Source organism: Cebus imitator, unplaced genomic scaffold (genome assembly GCF_001604975.1).
Source record: "Cebus imitator isolate Cc_AM_T3 unplaced genomic scaffold, Cebus_imitator-1.0 Scaffold2, whole genome shotgun sequence".
Taxonomy (NCBI): Eukaryota; Metazoa; Chordata; class Mammalia; order Primates; family Cebidae; genus Cebus; species Cebus imitator.
Genome location: NW_016107317.1, coordinates 6,896,323 through 6,917,244, shown reverse-complemented (window position 1 = coordinate 6,917,244; position 20,922 = coordinate 6,896,323). Strand labels below are relative to the sequence as shown.

Genomic DNA, 20,922 nt, shown 5'->3' with positions numbered 1-20,922 from the left:
TCACTCAGTGTCTTCTTAACAGCTTAGTTCTAAATTAAAACATACATACTCGGCCCACACAGAGAAGATTTTGTACTGTCAAATAAACATTCATCCAAGAATGCAGGCAAAGAAATTAAAATGTTATTGAAAATTGAAATGTTACCTCTATTTTTATAAGATGAGCTAGGCTTAATGTACAGTAGTCAAAAAATTACATTGAATAAATAACCCCAAATGAAAAAACTGTTTTCTTCATAAGTACCATACTATTACACTGACAAAAAGGCAGCATCCCTTTTTGTGGCAATACAAGTTCACTTTAATTTAGGATAAAAATAACCAATAAAAAACTATTAGATGACTTCATTTCACTCAAGTATTTTTTTGGGACAACTAATAACGTATGGTATAATCTCCAAATAAAATATTTCACCAAAAAATATTCAGAGGACCATACCATTGAACTATTCCATTCCTGTATCTTCTGCTTTTTCTATTTCTACATCCAAAAGCAAGCATTCCTAATACCTATAAAAAGCCTTTGACATTTTATATAAGCATCTTTCCAAAAGAATAAAGAACCATACAGGTAATTATAAATTACTGGAAGTATAACATGATCTTAAAAATGTCATAGAAAAAAATAACTTTCTAGGCTTAATGAAATAAAGGTAACTTTAGCTAGGTGTCTGTTATTGTTAATAAACTACTGAAGTCTTTTATACATATATATATGTATATACATATATATATGCATATATATATATACACACATATATATACACATATATATATACACACATATATATACACATATATATATATATATATATATAGAAAATTGCATTTTAGGTTTTGGGGGTACATGTAAAGAACATGCAAGATTGTTGCATAGGTACACACATGGCAGTGTGGTTTGCTGCCTTCCTCCCCAACTACTGAAGTCTTAACCAAATTTGGCATTTCAGTATTCTCTTTCACATCTCAGTTTATCAAAATTAAACAACAAAAAATGTTAAATAATAAAAACAAGCGCTTAGGTAAATAGTTTCTAATATAAAAATAAAAAGAACCACCTATATTTTTCCCTTAGGGGATTAAAATTTTTCTACATGATGTTGACCTCCAGCTTTGTAATCATCTCCAAGTTGTACTAAGTTATTAAGTTTGAACAGAAATTAGTTCAATTTTCCAAAGAACTGTTTTTAAGGTTGGAACTGACTGGTCATCTTTTCTCTCAAGCTCTACTAAAGCCTTTATCAAACAAACGTATCAATAAAATATCCTGACTTAGAAATATTTAAATAAACTGAAGCAAAAATACAAACAATGCTCCAATACATGCTCATGAAATATTCAATAATTATCTCTATTTTTACTCCTTGACCATCATTGTTATCAAAATGTGCTTAGCTCTACATCACTTTTGCTACCTATTAATAGCCTTGGTGAAAATACATATGAACAAGGTTCATTAAAAAAAAAAAAAAAAGATTGTCACATAACTCAAAGATTTTTTTGTTTGTTATCTTTTAGCAAAAAGAATCAAATACCAAAACTTTAAGTACCGCATAGCTAGTGACCAAAGACTATAATCCTCAATTACCCAGGAATATACACAGAAGCACCAAAAATTAAAAAAAAAAGTTGGTAATTGTGGTCATATTCTGATGAAGCTGGACTATTCCAAAAGAGAGAGAGAGAAAAAAAGAAACAATTATTTTTAAAAGTGGCCATAAATGATCTATAAATGATCTAATTTCCAAATCGGTCAATCAATGAATATTCCAGGCAAATAACATTAGAAAACTAAGAGTGCCATTTTTTCTCTCAAAATTCCAACACTATACTAAGTAAAAAATACAGTCAATATTATATGATCAACTTTAGGAAATCAAGATAACGACTGGGAACACAACTATTCAATTGAGGAGTAATCACAGCACTCTAATTACGAAGGAAAAAAAATGAAAGTCAAAAAACTCACTTTATATAGTATCTTGCACCTTCAAAGGTATATGCTTCTTCCCAGCCAGTAGGCAAATCTAAAACAATACATATATTACAATTAGTATTACTTCAATGATAGCAAAATAAGTCTCAATCCATTTTATTCATTTTCATGATTAAGTAGATTTCTAACAAAAAAAAGTGTTGACAGTACAATAGCAGATATCATTTTTTGAAAAATGGCAATTCAAATTTAAAGACACCAGAAAAGTATCCACAATATTAGAGATGATCTGACCTCAGTACACACTGTAACGTATTAGGGTGGAGAGGAACTATGTTCTGGCACCCAAGAAAGCAAAGGGAAGCCTCCTAATCCTGGGTGAAACACCCATGAATGACTAGCAAAAAACCAAAACTGTGTATAACAGGCAACGCCTCCCTCTTCTTGGGTATATGGTGTCTACTTAAGACCGTATTTTCAGCTACACAAATGAATTCATCTAGGAAGTGTCACTGAAGAGAAGGGAGAACTTCCTAGGTACTTAATTAGTGAAAAGAAATGTCATGGAATATTTCCGTGTGTGTTTCTAAAAATTTGACTACGAGACGTTAAGTTTCAGGTAGTAACGCTGGGAATGATTCAGGTGAATAATGGTATTATTATGTGTTACATATGACTTATTAATGACAAGTTGTTTGGATTTCATCAAAATACCTTGTGGAAAGAAAAACAACTGATATGTATACAAAACCATAGAGTCCAAGCAAAGTAAACCAAACCAGGAAAAAAAAATATGAAATCACGTAAGATAGAAAAATTTTTCTGTGGCACGTTATCAAATCTGTGGGGGTAACTAGGACAAATATTTGTATCACACATAACTCCATAGTTTAATTAACCTAACTAACTTAAATACCATACCCTCTTTTATGAAATCAATCTGTTATTACCCATAAAAGCAAAGAGGTCATCAAAGTTGGAATATGCATGTAAAACACCAGAAAGGTATATTGAAGCAAAAGCCCGCACCGGGGAATTGAGAAACATGATGGTGTATTAGTCAGAAATGCCTTAAAAATGTAACCTCATCATGCTTGCTACACCAGCCTTTTCTTTCCTCCTCCACCTTTTTGCAAATTTGGAGACATTAGTCACTTCAGTGAACTCCAGCATTTTTAACAGAGAGGCAGGTTTGTTCAATATCCTGGCAACTAACAGATTCAGGGAATGTCAGAGTCGGAGAGAATGCACCCCAGAGGCCAGCTCTGAGGACTGCTGAAACTGGCCTCGCCTTGGACCCAAACTGCTCTCTGCCTTTCCAATCACCAGGAGTAGAGGCAGGCCGGTAAGAGAACACATGTTACATTTCAAAGACAAACAAGTTTTGCGAATGTAAACAAAGAATGACAAAAGAAACCCAGACCAGCACAGAAACTACGATGAGCCTTTTTTCCAGCGCCACTCACACTTAAGCATTCAAACAAGCTCCCAAAGCCACCCGACAGAGCCGCTTCCCCATGGACCCCCTCCAAACCGGGCCTGTGTGCCCACACACGGGACACCCCCTCGCACGCCCACCGCCTCCAGGCAGTCTGTGCAATCTCCATGCGGCTGCTGGGGACTTTGAATCAGGATCGCCAGCTACAGAGGCTGCGAACGCCTGCCTCCTCCGGCTCCGGCTGCTCCTACTGTGGCAGGAGGGAACGCGCCATGCGTTTCCCAAGCCGTTCCCCGTCAGAGACCATCACAGCACCCCCGAACTCCTCTCCTCCTCCTTCATCATCCACCTACCCACAACTCCCACCTAGGAGGAGGCGGAAGCTGCACGACAGGAGGCAGCGCTCCCGGGAGGAGGGGGAGGATGTGGTTATGTTATCCCGGCTGGCGAGCAGGGTCAGGGGCTTTAAGGAGAGTGGGTAAGGACTTCCTAAAGGTTGCTGGGGGCCAAGACTGCAGCAGGGGGTCACCCGGGGGTGAGGAGAGTCCGCGGAGGAAAAACTCAGAGGAGTCCAGGTTTCAGGTAGGGGAGCGTCGCCACTCTGGGGCGCGGGGGTAGTTTAGGTTGGGATGGGGGAGAGGGCGCAGGAAGAGGGCGCCGTCTCCAAGTGCTGATGAAAGGCTGAGGAGAAAGAGACGCCGGGAGACTCGAGAGAACTCCCAGCGGAAGAGCCCCCGCGGCCCCTCTACCTGCGGCCGCCTCCCCGCCCAGCCCCGCCCCGCCTCGCCGCCTCCCGGGGCCCGCGGCTTGGGGCAGGTGGCCGGGAGCCGGGCGGCCCAGGCTCTGCCGCCTCCTCCAGGCGGAGCCCAACTCCACTTGGGCCCGGCGTTACCTGTGCTCTGCCGCCGGTGTCCGGTGACCACGGCCTCGCCGGTGACGGGGTGCAGCCAGGTGGTGCTCTTGGCCTCCTCGCTGCAGGGGTGAGAGAAGGGGCAGACACCGAGCGTGAGAGGGGACGCGGGGACGAGCCGAGGGGCTGCAGGGGCACAGACCCGGGCTCTCCGCAGTCTCGCCAGCCGCCCGCCCCCTGCCCTCCCGCCCCCGTGGGGCCCCCGCGCCGTTCCCGGCTCTTTACTTGATGAAGAAGACTCGGCCGCCCCTGGTGATCCCGTAAGTCCAGGACCGGGGCAGGGAGCAGATCCACTCCAGGTTCAGATCCGCCGCCATGTCTATCCCCAGCCGCCGCCGCCGCCGCCTTCTGCTGCCGCCGCGGCTGCCGAGGGAGGAGGGAACGAGCGAGCGAAGGAAGCGAAGGGAGCGCGGAGCGAGCGCGGCCGGAGCGCGCCTCTCCGGCCCGGCGCGCCCCCGTGCGCGCCCTACCCCCTCGGGCGGCGCCCTCCCCGCCGCCCGGGCAGGGTCCGGCCCCCGTCGCCGCCCCTCCGCATCCCCGCGGCCGCCGGACTGCCGCCCCGCCGCGCGCTCGGGGGATGGGCGCGCGACGCCGCGCCCCACGGCTAGACCCCTCCCTCTGGCCCCTCCCGCCTGCCCGCCCCCTCCGCCGCCCTAAGGTTCCGGGATCGATTAAAAAAAAAAAAAACCGCGTTCTGCCCCCAGGGCTTCGCCCGAAGGCTTGCCATCCCAGGGCGCGATTCAAAGGGAGCGAGTCATCCCCGCGCCCCGGACTTCTCTCTTCCAAACGACAAAAACACAGCGTCTGAGCTTTGTTTTGTAAGAGCTGTTGGAGAGCCAACTGATTTTTCAAATATATTTATCGTTTTAAAATGGAAAGCTGTTTTTATTACAGAACACGAAAGGCTTTTCCTGTTTGTTTGTTGTGCGCCAGATATCAAAGGTTGAACTACATACGGGCCCCACGAAATACGAGTGGATTTAGACTTGACAAAACAAGTTTTTTCTCTTCTTAGGCCCCTTAAGTCATATCTTATAAACTCTTTTTCTTGTATTTGTTTTTAAAGATTCGTTTAATATCAGTGTGGATTTTTACTTCCCCGTCTCCAATAGATCACAATAATAGCTTATTTTACTGAGTCCTTGTGGCGGTGTACATTTTTAAATCCCCACAACAACCCTTTGTGTGTGTGTGTGTGTGTGTGTGTGTGTGTGTGTATACAATCTATAAAAATCCCCATTTTACAGATAGGAAAAATGAACTTTAAAAACACAGTAGTTTGCCCAGTCGTAATGATAGCTGCCAAAGCCTGGATTCAAACTGACTGTAGGATTTCAAGTCTATTTGTATAACCGCTTTGCTGTACAAGCCTATTTTATTTTATTGCAATTCACTTTATTGCTGTTTGCAGATATTTCATTTTTTACAAATTGAAGGTCTGTGGCAACTCTGCATTAAACTAGTCTGTCAGCAGCGTTTTTCAACAGCTGATTACATGAGCTGTGGCACATTTTGGTAATTCTTGGAATCTTTCAAACTTTTTCATTATTGTACCTGTTATAGTGATCTGTAATCAGTGATCCTTGATGTTACTGTTGGAATTGTTTTGAGGGCACCATGAACTGAGCCCATGTAAGACAGGGAACTTAATAAATGCATGTGTTCTGACTGTTCCACCGTCCAGCTGTTCCTCTCTTTCCTTCATCGTGGGCCTCCATATTCCCTGAGATGCAACAATATTGAAATTAGGTTAACCAGTAACCCTTCAATGCCCTCTAAGTGACCAAGTGAAAGGAAGAGTTGCATGTCTCTTACTTTAAATCAAAGCTAAAAACGATAAAACTTAGATGTGTCAACAGCCAAGAGAGGCCAAAAGCTCTGCCTCCTGTCAAATAATTAGACAAGTTGGGAATGCAAAGGAAAAGTTCTTGAAGGAAATTGAAAATGCTATTCCAGTGAATACACTAGTTGTAAGAAAACAAAACAGCCTTATTGCAGATAGGGAGAAAATTTTAGTAGTCTGGGGAGAAAATCAACCCAGCCACGCATTCCCTTTAGCCAAAGCCTAATCCAGAGCAAGGCTCTAACTCTTTTCAATCTTATGAAGGTTGAGAGAGCTGAGGAAGCTGCAGAAGAAAAGAATGAAGCTAGCAGAGATTTAAGGAAAGATACCATCTCCATCACCCACTAGTACAAGATGAAGCAGCAAATAATGATGTAGAAGCTGCAGCAAGTTATCCAGAAAATCTAGTTAAGATCATTAAAGGTGGCTACACTAAACATTTTCAGTGTAGACAAAACAGCCTGCTATTGGAAGAAGATGCCATCTAGGACTTTCTTTAATTGCTAGAGAGGAAAAGTCAATGTCTGGATTCAAAGCTTCAAAGGGAAGGCTGACTCTTTTGTTAGGAGATAATGGAGCTGGTGACTGTAGGTTGAAGCCAGTTCTCATTGACCATTCCAAAAATTCTAAGGCCCTGAAAAATTATACTAACCATACTCTTCCTGTGCTCTATAAATGGAACAACAAAGCAAAGATGACAGCACATCTGTCGTGGCTTACTGAACATTTTAAGTCTACTGTTGAGACCTACTGCTCAAAAATTTAAAAAAAGTGATTCCTTTCAAAACATTTCTGTTCATTGACAGTGCACCTGTTTACCCAAGAGCTCTCCTGGAGACATACAAGGAGATTAATGTTGTTTTCATGCCTGCTAACCCAACATCCATTCTGCAGTTCATGGATCAAGGAGTCATTGTGACTTTCAAGTCTTATTATGTAGAAAGTACATTTCATAAGCCTATAGCTGCCATAGATAGTGGGTCTTTGGATGGATCTGGAAAAAGTATATTGAAAAGCTTCATCATTCTAGATACCATCAAGGACATTTGTGACTTAAGGGAGGAAGCCAAAAGATCAACATTATCAGGAGTTTGGAAGAAGTTGATTCCAACTCTCATGGATGAGGTGTTCAAGACTTCAGTGGAGGCAGTAACTAAAAATGTGGAAATAGCAAGAGAACTAGAATTATAAGTAGAGCCTGATGGGGCTGAATTGCCACAATCTCATGGTAAAATTTGAAGGAATTGCTTCTTATGGATGAGCAAAGAAAGTGATTTCTTGAGATGGAATCTACTCCTGGTAAAGATACTGTGAACATTGTTGAAATGACAACAAATGGTTTAGAATATTATATAAATTTAGTTGATAAAGCAGTGGCAGGATTTGAAAGGATTAATTCCAATTTAAAGAAGTATACTGTGTGTAAAATGTTATCAAACAGTATCACATGTTACAGAGAAATCTTTCATGAAAGGAAGGATCAATCAATGCAGCAAACTTCATTATTGCCTTTAAGAAACTGCAACAACCACTCTTACCTCCATCAACACTAGCCTGACTGGTCAGCAGCCATCAACAACAATGAGGCAAGATCCACCAGCAAAAAGATTAGGACTCACTGGAGACTGAGATGATCAATAGCATTTTTTACCATTAAAGTTTTTTTTTTGAGATGGAGTCTCGCTTAGTTGCCCAGGTTGGAGTACAGTGGCACGATCTTGGCTCACTGTAACCTCCTTCTCCAGGGTTTAAGCAGTTCTCCTATCTCAACCTCTTGATTAGCTGGAATTACAAGCGAATGCCACCATGCCCAGCTAAGTTTTGTATTTTTATTAGAGACAGGGTTTCACCATGTTGGCCAGGCTGATCTCGAACTCCTGATCTCAGGTGATCCACCTGCCTTGGCCTCCCAAAGTGCTAGGATTACAGGTGTGAGCCACTGTGCCCGACTAAATAATTTTTTAAATTAAGGTATGTACATTTTTTAGCTATAATGCTAGTGCACCCTTAATGGATTACAGTATAGTGTAAATATAACCAATACATACACTAGGAAACCAAAAAATTTGTGTGACTCACTTTATTGCTACGTTCACTTTATTGTGGTGGCCTGGAAATGAGCCAGCAGTATCTCCTAGGTATGCCTGTAGTTAAAAAATAAGTCTTGGGCCGGGCGCGGTGGCTCACGCCTGTAATCCCAGCACTTTGGGAGGCCGAGGCGGGTGGATCACGAGGTCAAGAGATCGAGACCATCCTGGTCAACAAGGTGAGACCTCGTCTCTACTAAAAATACAAAAATTAGCTGAGCATAATGGTGCATGCCTGTAGTCCCAGCTACCCGGGAGACTGAGGCAGGAGAATTGCTTGAACCCAGGAGGTGGAGCTTGCGGTAAGCCGAGATCGTGCCATTGCACTCCAGTCTGGGCAATAACAGCGAAACTCCGTCTCAAAAAAAAAAAAAAAAAAAAATAAGTCTTGTCTCCCTCCCTCCTGCTTTTGTTCTTTGAACAGGGCAGATTTCACTTCGACTGAGATCTTCTCCCTTAACGCCATCTAAGAGTAACTGCCTCTTCTCATTGTCTCTGGTCTTTTACCACACTTGGAATCACTTATGTATCTTTGCAGCAAGATGACTCATTCCAACAGGATGCACAGTTCAATAATAATAGTACTACTTAGTATTCTTATAGCACCTTTTTGTGACCAGTTTTGGGTGTTTCTCAAGCATGATCTCATTCATCTTCTCAGTAACTTAAAAAGACAAATAATGTTTTTCAACATTTAAGGAAACTAAGGCACAGAAAGAGTAAATGACCTTGGACAAAGCCATATTCAGCAAGTCATGTGGGGCCTGGATGAGAGTGCAGTTTCACTGAACTTTTTCTCCCATGCTCTGATTCCCCAAGGCCATTCTGTCTTCAGTGAAAAGGAGTCTGCAATTACTGCTATAATTTTCCTGTCCATCTGCATACACAAGGGGGAAAAAATAACATCATTTTCATGTTTTCTCTTTTGGCTCCTTTGCATTCTCCTCTTTCATTTCACTACTTATTACTTCTTGAAATCTTATCTCCTGCCCAGTCTCTGGAAAAAAATGACTCTTTTTTTAATCAATGAATAACTAGCAGGAAGTGTTCCACATTAGCATCAGTGGTCACTGGAAATAATATGGCAAGAAAATCAAGAACTACTGACTTTGTATTGTGCTGTCATTGCAAATAAAAAATCTGAAATGAATCTTTTAATATTATCATCACTTTGCAAATCTGGTACCAGTTAGTCCAGCTATAGCATTTGACTTTTTGACTGTGTACCACCGGGAAGTCTGTAGTTGACCATATGCAGTACTGGTATTCCTTTTAGCTCTAAATCTTTTGACATTACAAGATTCATTAGTGCAAGGCACATTTCAAAAAGCAATAGAAATTCTCTTCATAAAAACGTATCTCTTAAGAAATCACATTCACAGTGCTTAAATGGAAGTCTAAAATCTTACATACAATTCTATAATATGTACCGAAATTTAGGAAAAGCAGTAAAAAAAAAACTTATGACATATATGCATAAAGAGGCATGCTTCTGATTTGGAGAAATAATTGTCCTTAGGGCTTCCAAGAGCCAGTTAAAGCAGCCTCAATATTAGAAAGATGGGCACTATGAATAATTTCCATTCTTAATGAATAAAATTGTATTTTTCTTAAAATCCTTCTAGAATGCCCTGTCTCTGTAACTATGTCTTTATCTAGTTCTGCTTTATTTTGTAGTTGTGTGTGTATGTGAGTCTCCTTTACTGTAGTGAGGTAAGAGTCATGCCCTTCCCACCACGGAATCTCCACAACCTTGAGTCAGCACTAGAATGGTTACTGAATTTAATTTTCTTCCCAATGCTTCTACCTCCCAACAGAGTTATTTCCCAATAGCATATCCCTTTCTGTCCCTCTCCCCACTTTTTTTTGAGACAGAATCTCACCCTGTTGCCCAGGCTGGAGTGCAATGGCATGATCTCAGCTCACTGCAACCTCCGCCTCCTGGGTTCAAGCTATTCTCCTGCCTTAGCCTCCTGAATAGCTGGGATTACAGGTATGCGCCACCATGCCTGGCTAATTTTTTGTTTCTTTAGTAGAGAGGGAGTTTCACCATGTTGGCCAGGCTGGTCTCAAACTCCTGACCTTTGATGATCCGCCCGCCCAAAGTGCTGGGATTACAGGCGTGAGCCATCCCACCTGGCTGAATATCCCCATTTTTATTTATCACCCCATACTTCTTCAATAACTGACTCAGATCTAAATTCATATCTAACCTCTGCTTTTTATTGTTTTTTTTTTTTTCCACATTTCCATCCTATGAGACTATTCAATTTTTTATGTCATGATCTGCCTTTTGGAGAAGGATTATCCAATGACTATCACAGCACAGCTGAAAAAAAGAGGAGGTTTAACAAGTACTGAGCATTATAAATAAAACTCACATGCTCCATTTATGGAGGAAAATCCTTGTTCTAAAGAGCTTATAGTTCAAACAAAGCAGAAAAACACAATGACAAGAAAAACACAAAGTTAAGTTTTCTAAAATATGTGAAAGGAAAAAGAATAAGGTGACATCTGAGAAAGCAGCTAATCAATTTGTTTCCCTTTTTAAGGGGAATGAGAAAAAAGTATGAGTTCTAGAAAGTGGAGAAAGAGGATCATGAGAGAGAAAATAATTCCTTTTACTATTAAGAAGCATCTATAATTCATATATATGTTTATTAAAATCTACCAACAAACTTTTATGACTTTTATTTGGTTGTCCTTCCAAATATATCTGTGATATCTCATATATCACATTATTGCATGATGCATGATATACCTCATATATCACACGTTGCATTATTAATTCACAAAATAAAGGTGATGAAGTCTCACTCTGTTACCCTCGCTGGAGTGCAGTGGCATGATCTCTGCTCATTGCAATCTCCGCTTCCCAGGCTCAAGTGATCCTCCCACCTGAGCCTCCTGAGTAGCTGGGACCATAGGTGCAAACTACCAGCCCCAGCTACGTTTTTTTATTTTTGGTTAGAGATGGGGTTTCACCACATTGCCCAGGCTGGTCTTGAACTCCTGAGCTTAGGCGATTCACCCACCCACCTTGGCCTCCCAAAGTTCTGGGATTACAGGTGTGAGCCACCACACCCAGCTGACAAAATAAAGAACATTGTAAACAGTTCTGTAACTTTTAACTAGTCAACAGTAAGGTGTTATATATCATCAGAAGTCCATAGGGAAGGGCAAAATATATGATCCAATAAGCTTAGTGGAAATCTAGGCAGAAAGACCGGAGACAAGGGTCTAAGGCAGAGAAGAAATATAAAATTTTGAAACAAATTTATTAAAGCTTTTTTCTGTTAAGAACTGGATACAGAAAGATAAAAATAAAATTATTTCTTTCACTCATTCATTCAATGACTATAGACTGTATAGGGTCCCTACCATTCTGCTGGGTGATAGCAAGTAAAAGACTTGGCTTATTTTGGGCAGCTTAGAAAGGGAAATGGAGATGTAAGTCTGGTTTGGGAAGTAGCATCTCCATCCTTGTCATAGACTATAAATCTTCTGTAACTGTTATTTTTCAAGGGTGTCCCATGAACCATTCAAGGTCTATCCTGAACTACAGTCTTTTAATGTTGATGTTTTGGAGTGCTCTTCAGTTATGAAAAGGGAGAATTGAAAGAAATATGTAATAGCACTAGTTATTTTGCTGCTGGCTGATCTCTTGACTACAGCAGGGATTCTAGACAATGTTTAGGGCATCTGCCCGGAGGCATGGAGAATAAAAAGGAAGGCGATGGTTTAAAATGTTTTCAGAGAGCTTGCATCTGAAACCCTGGACCTGTTCAAATTAAACACCTCTTCTTTACCTCAGCCAGGGAAACTGTAATTATCTACTTATCTCTTTGCTATAAAAGAGAAGGAGCAAAATTCTAATAGCAGAGAATTAAGAAAAGAAGTATGTTATAATGCAGGAGCAGGGGCAGGGTAGGGAGGGGGAACGTTGAGTCAGGAGTCCGGCTGAATTTTATACTTGGCCTTGCCATTAATTAGTTGTGTAACTTTAGACAAATCTTTTTACCTCCACTTCCCACTCAGACCTCTAGATCCTCATGTGGAAAGTGAGGCCATAGGTCTATTTAAGACATTAAATATGACACTTTTTTCCTCTAAAGTCCGGTGCACTCCAGTGACTGAAGTTGGGGATGTTTTGTCAGTGAACAGACACGAGTAAGATGTGTGCTCTCTAGAGTTGTTTAGGATTTTCTGCCACTTGGATGGCTTGTTAATAAAGAAGTTCGGAAGCGCAATTTACACACACATGCTTGTACAAAGGACTCTATAACATAGATGTTATAACACATTCTAAGCAAGAAAATGGGCTCCTCATAGATATTATATACTGTAGCCATTAAGTGGTAGACTTAGGGCTTGAACCACCTTCTTTGGACATTAGGTTTTAAATTCTGTCCACGAGATATTCCTTTCTGAGCCAAGCTTCATACTGTGTCTATTTCCTCAGGCCCCGTCACTCTTCTACCTACTGCAGTTGTTATCTGCTCTCACCACTTCACCGTGCCTGCTCTTCTGGGTCACCGGTTGCCATGCTGTAAGCTACCAAGTCCAGGGCTATTTTGGTTCTGAGCTTTTCCAGCGTTCATACTGTATTGGCATAGTCACCACTCCTACTCCCTGAAACCCTCTACTTTTTGGTTTATGGCACTACTTCCTGTAGTTCTCTTGCTCTTGTGGCAATATTTATCGAAATGTGTTCTGTAAATCATCAAGTCACTGGGATGCTTATTTAAATTCATTCCTGGGCCCTTCCCAAGACCCATTCAACCAGACCTTCTGAGGGTTAGACAAAGGAATTGGCATTTGACAAGCACTTTGGTGATTCTTGTATACACTAACATATGAGAGCTACTGCCTAGGATTATAATTCCTAATCTATATTTCCACCCTAGACCTGTCTCCTAATTTCTAGACCATATATCAAATTTTCTAGACACATTTCTTCTGGAACATTTCTCCTGGATGTTCCTTAAGTACTTCAAACTCAACATGCCTAAACAAGTCACTTTTCCTCCAAATGCTTGTGAACCCCATCTACCCTCTTAGTGAATGGTACCAGCATCCAACCAAATACCCGCATCAGAGACTTCAAAATCATTTCCCCACAACTAGTCAGTTAATAAATTGTATTATCTGTCCATTAAATATATCACACGATTATCTCTTCCTTATTTCCATATCCTAATATGAGCACTCATCACTGCCACCCAAATGATTTTTCAAAAATGCAAATCTAATTATGTTTCTTTCTTACCTGAAATCCTCTCATGGCTCAAAACACTTACAGGATAAAATCCCAAGCCTGTTTGTTGTTTGTCATTCCAGGACCTTCCTGATCTAAGCCCTGCCAGTCTACGTGTTAGCCATATGGAATGGCCCACTGCTTTCTGAACCAGCCAAGTTCTTTCAAGCCTCTGCACATGCTACTCTCTCTTCCTAGAATGCCTTCTTTCCTGTTTATGTAACAAACTCCTACCAATGTTTAAACTTCTTAGCCCAAAAGTTGCTTCTGGTACGAAACCATCCCTGATTCCTTTGGACCAATCTGATAACTCCTTCTACCATACTCACGTGTCTTCACGACTGAAATGATATTATAGCTTATATCTTTTTCTCTTCCTTAAATTTCCTAAATGAAACATTTTATTTATCTTCATCATCTAGATTCAATAAACTTTATTTAAGTGAATGAAGAATAATACTTATATTTACATAATGCTCTATAATTTACAAAGCACTCCATATTTGATACTTATTTCTGCTTGTATTACTGTGACCTGCCAGTGAGTTATGTTTCTATCCTTTCTTAGATTTAACACTCCATTTAGCTTTTTATAGACTGTCCCATATAGAAGAGAAAAAATGGCATGGGCCCAAGAGCAGCATAACAGTGTATGAAAATAGCTGCTTTCCACAGAGCTATCTACCTGGCTTAAAAATTACTAGGGATTTATAGATATTTTGAATAAGACACTGAAGGACAGAAAGAAGTCAGCATTATATTTAGTTTGTTAAAGAAACTTATGGTCCTTCCTTTATGTACAAATTCTTCCTAGAGAAAGTAGTATTGATAAAAGTAATGTGTAGTAGTTAGAGAATAAAATAAAGTTTAGCTATATTAACTGGGGGAAAAATCTGTGTAAATTTATAATCACTGAAGATATGTGTAGATGTAAGTGACAACAGCTGTCAGGTCTCATACCCTAAGGTCAAGGGATAAGTGAAAGAATGAAGAAGACTAATTTTCTTCCTCTTCATTAGCATTTTACACAGTGCATGGGTACTCTCTAAGTATACTCTAAATGCACTATTTTTATTTAACATTTTGGGTCAGTTCTTGCTTAAAGCAAGAAATTTTTTTCCCATCTGACCATTCATATCCTTTAATAGAAAGTTATGCACACACACACACACACACACACACACACACACACAGACACACACACTTGATTTTAAGCAGTTTCCCTGAATTTCTAATTCAATGTTTGATCCAGTTACTTGTGGGACTATATAAATAATGATATATAATGCAATATCTTTAGTTAATTGTAATGTATTTTACAGCCCAAATTAAGGAAAATTTAATGCAAATGCAAATTTTTGCATTATCATAGGCTTTGCCTTGTGCATAGTTTGTATTCAACAAATGTTTAGTAACTGAATGAATCATAAAATAGCAGTGTACAGTGCTAAGGGAAAAAATTCAGACTTTTGAACAAACTCCTCTGTCTTGGATACATTTTTCTTAAAACCAAGCAGTTGTAAATTCAGAAGTATCTTATCAGTTGAATTTCTGTTCTGAAGAACATATGTGCTCGACCTAAGAAAATCAAGAAAAAGTTATGAATAACTACAATAAGAAATGTGAGCAGATTTAAACTGAAAAGGGCTGAGAAAATGAATCATATCAGCTTAAAGTTCTCTCTTTTTTACAATGCCATGTGGGGTAACGGGGAAGGGGAGAGACTGAGCTATGTGGAAACTGTTATGGTGAAAGCCATGCTGCCCACTGCAGGCCTGCCCCACTAGGATTATGTGAGAGAATAGACCCAGGAGACAACATTGGTTGGAAAGTCAATGTGTTATTCTGTTTCAAATTATGTCACCCTGAGCCCAACTTTACCATTTACATAAAGTAGATAGAATTCGCTATTTATGTTTTTTACAGAGTATTTTAAGAGAGTATTTTTTACAATCTTGATAAAAGAATGATTTTAAAATATTTGTAATTGTCTTAACATTCCTCATTGACAAAATGCAGTTAATTCTGTTTGCCACCAGTATTTAGCATGTTCAGAAGATCAGATGATAGTCTTAATATTGATGGAAATAAAAGATTCTCTTGCGTTCATAAGCAAAAAATTTGGTGCTAAATATTTTTATAGCTGGAGAAGTTCTCTATACTAATGCTCTACAGCACCTTTATGACATTTGAGTAGAGATTTTTTGTTTGCAATTTATTCAATCAATTTAAGTAATAAACACTTTTCATGAATCTATTATATGTTAGACATTAGGCTAGAGATGCTGAAGATACAAAGACATATAAATTCAGGTTTTCACTGAAGGCATTATAGTCAAGTTGAGGTGAGAAAGCGTTGGGAAGAGAGAAACAGACAATTATTGTATCATTGATAAATGGCATGATAGATATTGCATGAGATGGAAGATAAAAGCTTGTAAAAAGGGCATCCACCTGTGACTGTGAGGAGAGGTGGTTAGGGAAATCTTCCTAGAAAAAGTGCTACTTGAGTTGTGTTAACTATCATCACCTTTACAGGTATTCCTTGAAATTCATAAGTTACATTTTTAGCTAACTCTGCCCTCCTTCCTTTCTCCTCCAGTTGTTAGGATATTAGAGATAATAGATCTGGGGCAATCTATGGCAGAAATTGCTAACTTCACTTCTTCCTTATTAGACCTCCTCTCATTTTTAGTTGGACACATTGATGCCTAAACGAAATACATATTTCCCAGGCTCCTTGTACCTAGATGTGAGCCCCAGGATTGAGTTCTGGTAAATTAGAACAGAGAAATGTATGGCAGGTTATGGAACATTTCCTTAAACAATGGTTGGCAAATAACTTGGTCCTGCTTCTTTCTTTCTTCCTTATCTGCTGCTTGGAATGTGCATAGGAAGGGTTTAGCTCCGTCTTGAATGATGAAGACAAGGGCCACACCCTAGGAATGGCAGAGCAGACACCCGGACACAGTCTGGGTCCCTAAGGACTTCAGGGCAGCAGAGCCAACATAACTGCTCTAGACTATTTCCTTTAGACTTACAAATTAAGGACAAATCAAATTCTGTCTTGATTAAGCTAATGCTATTTGGGGGGGCAGTCGCTGCTCTCAGTGAAACTTAATCTTATCTGATATATCCATCTTGTTCACCAGCACATAGCACAATTCCTGGTACATATCAGGTGCTCAATAATCTTTTCTGAATGAATGAGCGAATGTATGAATCCCAGCACACACATTCAAAATCACATACATAAAATTGACCATATGCCTCAATAAGTCTTCCATGAACCAGATTTTCTCATTGCTTACCCTGTTTCCTGAGAGAGAGGCAAACACAAAAGCTGCTTTAACTTATTTTGGTAATTATACTCTTAACTACTTTGATATCTTAATTTGAACTATAACAGTCAAAAGTTAGTTGACCTTCCAAATGTTCCTATTACTTTACTCTCTTTATAGACTACCCACTACAAATAAATTATCATATTATTGCAACCAGAAAGCAGGCTTGACAGAAAACTTGAACCAAAATAGGTACCTTTGCCAACTCTGCACTGACAGACATATGTTATGATTAAATTCTGTCTACTCAGCTCTCAGTGAGAGGCTCAGAATATCAACAATGCCAATATTATCAAAATTCTCCCAAACACATACTCTCTAGAAAAGCACTGTTAATAATAATGATTAGGAATAAGACAAAGTTGTCAAGAAGATTTAAATCGTATTGGCTTGTTCTATATATAATGAAGTCTGAAGAGTAAACATTAAAAAAAATTAAGAACCTTCCCAGTTGTTTCAGTCCATTAGCTGACCATGAGTTTTTATTAAACATTTCAAGATGCAGCAAAGAGCATTAGACAGAAAGATCTAAGTTTCATGCAACTTTGATGCAGATTATTTTCACTTTCTATCTCTGTAAAATGGCAGCATGTTTGCCCTCCACATTTTATTATGTGTGTTGAAACAGATAACATATTGAAATAGCTTGAACTTCTCAGATAGAAATATTTTTAAATAGGCCAGGCGTGGTAGCTTACGCCTGTAATCCCAGCACTTTGGGAGGCCAAGACGGATGGATCACCTGAGGCCAGGAGACCTAGATCAGCCTGGTCAATATGCTAAAACCCCATCTCTACTAAAAATACAAAAATTAGCCGGCCGTGGTGGTGGGCACCCGTAATCCCAGCTACTCGGGAGGCTGAGGAAGGGAGAATCGCTTGAACCTGTGAGGCAGAGGCTGCAGTGAGCTGAGATTGCACCATTGCACTCCAGCCTGGGTGACAAGAGCAAAACACCATCTGAAAAAAAAAAAAAAAAAAAAAGAAATGTTTTAAAATAAAGATGGCATTTTCTGGAGTAGAGAAGAAGGATAGGTAATTGAGATTAGTAGTAATTTACATGCAGTTCCCATCTCTGGGCAGCTTGCTCTATTTTTTTCCTCCATAGTTCATTGCTTATTTTCAAAATGATTACTCAGAAGTAAACTTGGAGCAGCATTTGTTTCCTTCTTAAATGTTGTATATGAGAATTGTCCCCTATGAAATTATACTTTATTTGGGGATGGAAACGAGTTGCTTTTAGAAACAGTTAAACAAAATAGAAAGGAACCACATTGTACTAAGATTCTGATTATTTATGACTTGCTTAGAAGCTCAAAATGATCTTTCAAAGTCTTTCTTTTTTTCTGCTCAATACCTTCATTATAGGAAACTGTATTGGATAAGTCTTTCTTTTCAGACCAGAAGAATTTGTCATCAAAAGGAACTTTCTGTTTTCCAGTCCCTTCATACTTAAAGGTTAAGGGTTGCAGTGCTGCAGGAGTAAGTATAATGCAATGCAATTATGAAGCAGAATTAGAAGGAATGGCCGAAGGAGACCACTTGCTGGAGGTGGCTTAAAGAAAAGGGGTATTTCACAGAATGAAGACTCTTCATAAAGCAATTAGAATGGCTCTCAAACTTGTTCTGAGATGTTTATGTACCTAAATTATAGCCTCGTGGGTTGAGCTCAGGAAAAACTCATAATTGCTATGGCATGAATTGGCCTCATTTTCTCTACTATCTTGCTTTACAGTTAAGGGAGTAGAGGCAGCATCAGCTAAATAATTTGTGGTGAACACTGCAATATGAAAATGTTGGGCTCCCTGCTCAAAAATGATTCAGCATTTCAAGAAGGCAACAGCAGAACAGTTAATCAATCACAGGTACCTCTGAGTGCAGGGCCCTGTGTGACTGTATAGGTTGAACACCCATGAAGCCAGTTCTGAGAAGAGGTCAGATAGGTTAAATTATTTGCCCTTAGTGATAAAATGGCTTACCAGCAGAGCTAGCCTCCTGATTTCTTCTTTAGCTTTTCCTTTTTTTCCCTCTGCACTCTATTATTTCCCCATATCCACTTCATGTTTACCTTAGAAGAATGTTTATTATTCATTCATTTTCTTTAGTAAATATTTCTTGAACAAGGACTATGTGGCAGCCACTGTATTAGGAATTAGAGAAACGGTTATGAGACACAAGTCCTTTTCTTAAGCACTGCTTAAGTACTGGCTGTAGAAAAAGGACTTGAGGGGAAAAATACTCTTTTCTATAGAGGTTGTGGGAAAGGTAGAACTCTCATATACCACTTCTGGGAATTAAAATAGATATGAATTTTCCAGAGGGCAATTTGACATTGTGAGACAAATGTCTAAAAATGTACTATCTGTCTATCTGTACTATCTGTCTAGCATAATCCATCAGAGACTTTATTTATTTTTTTATTCTTTAATTAAGTTAATTAATTTATTTTATTTTAGACAGGGTCTCAGTCTGTCACCCAGCCTAGAGTATGGTGATGCTGTCACAGCTTACTATGCCTCAACCTCCTGGACTCAGGTGATCCTGCTGCCTCAGCCTCCTGAGTAGCTGGGACTATAGGTGCATCCCTCCACATCTGGTTAATTTTGTTTGTAAAGATGGAGCCTCATGTTGTTGCCCAGGCTGTACTCAAACTCCTGGGCTCAAGCGATTCCCGGCTCTGCAGCCTCCCGAAGTGCTAAGATTACAGGTGTGAGTCACCATGCCTAGCCAAGAATCTGATTTGAAATGCATGGTGACATTGTTTGGATATGTGTCCCCTCCAAATCTCATGTTGAAATGTGATCCCTAAGTGGGAGATGAGTGGGTCATGGGGGCTGATTCCTCATGAATGACTTGGTGCCATCCCCTTCGTAATGAGTGAATTCTTACTCTATTTGTTCATGTGAGATCTGGTTGTTTAAAAGAGCCTGGCATCTCTCCTGCTCCCGTTCTTGCCTTGTGATATACCTGCTTCTTCTCCACTTTCCACTGTGAGTAAAAGCTTCCTGAGGCCTTGCCAGAGCCAAGTGAATGCTGGTGCCATTTTTGTGCAGCATGAAGAACTGTAAGCCAAATAAACCTCTCTTCTTTATTACCCAGTCTCAGGTGTTCCTTTATAGCAACAGAAAATGAACTAACAAACATGGATAGGAAAATTAGTAAGACTTCTTGCAGAGCACTTTTTATAGGTGCTCATCTAACAAATCCTGTCCATAAAAATAACTAGGACAATAGTTTCATTCAGAATCTCACGAAATAACTTATCTTTACATTTGTAATTGTATAGATAAAAAATTATTATTATTATTATTTTTTGAGACGCAGTCTCGCTCTGTCGCCAGGCTGGAGTGTAGTGGCACGATCCCGGCTCACTGCAACCTCTGCCTCCCGGGTTCAAGCAATTCTCCTGCCTCAGCCTCCTGAGTAGCTGGGACTACAGGTGCATGCCACCACACCAGCTAATTTTTGTATTTTTAGTAGAGACGGGGTTTCACCATGTTGGCCAGGATGGTCTCGATCTCTTGACCTTGTGACCTGCTTGCCTCGGACTTCCAAAGTGCTGGGATTACAGGCGTGAGCCACCGCACTCGGCCTGATAAAAAATTATTTTTATAATCATTACATTTTGTGAAGTAAAAAGGCAACTTTCAAAAATCTATATGAAGTTAAAGAAGACAGACAGACACACACACACACACACACACACACACACACACACACACGTGGGTAGTCTGGTACTTTTTTAATCTCAATTTTATTAGTAAAATAATATGCAGAGAAAAATTTCTAGAAGGATTACAAGAAAAGGTTAATGTTAATTATCTCTAGAGGGAAACATAATGAAATTCAGAATAATAATAAAAGATGTCTAAGATCTACAGATGACGATCCCTTTTGAGCAATATTGAATACAACACACAGAAAGGAATCGCACAAACCACAGAAGTGTACTGCCTAAAAGAGGACCTTCTGGCCAGGCATGGTGGCTGACGTCTGTCATCCCACCACTTTGGGAGGCCAAGGTGGGCAGATCACCTGAGGTTGGGAGTTCAAGACCAGCCTGACCAACATGAATAGACCCCGTCTCTACTAAAAATACAAAATCAGC

General features: G+C 40.0%; 1 protein-coding gene across 14 annotated transcripts in view; it reads right to left on the bottom strand.

Moving 5' to 3' along the window:
* PLEKHA5 (pleckstrin homology domain containing A5) overlaps positions 1–4,730 on the bottom strand; it is a 240,820-nt gene extending 236,090 nt beyond the window's left edge. For 4 of the 14 annotated variants that reach the window (XM_037738475.1, XM_037738486.1, XM_037738481.1 and 1 more), the window contains exons 1-3: positions 4,510–4,707; positions 4,267–4,346; positions 1,970–2,027 (exon numbers count right to left, since the gene is read on the bottom strand). In XM_037738475.1, the coding sequence (XP_037594403.1) occupies positions 1,970–2,027; positions 4,267–4,346; positions 4,510–4,601 (230 nt within the window). In that variant the 5' untranslated portion in view covers positions 4,602–4,707. Of the gene's footprint in view, positions 1–1,969; positions 2,028–4,266; positions 4,347–4,509 lie in introns of all 14 variants that reach the window. The other 10 variants (XR_005200282.1, XM_037738507.1, XR_005200281.1 and 7 more) reach the window with 7 other exon arrangements.
* Positions 4,731–20,922: the final 16,192 nt, after the last annotated feature.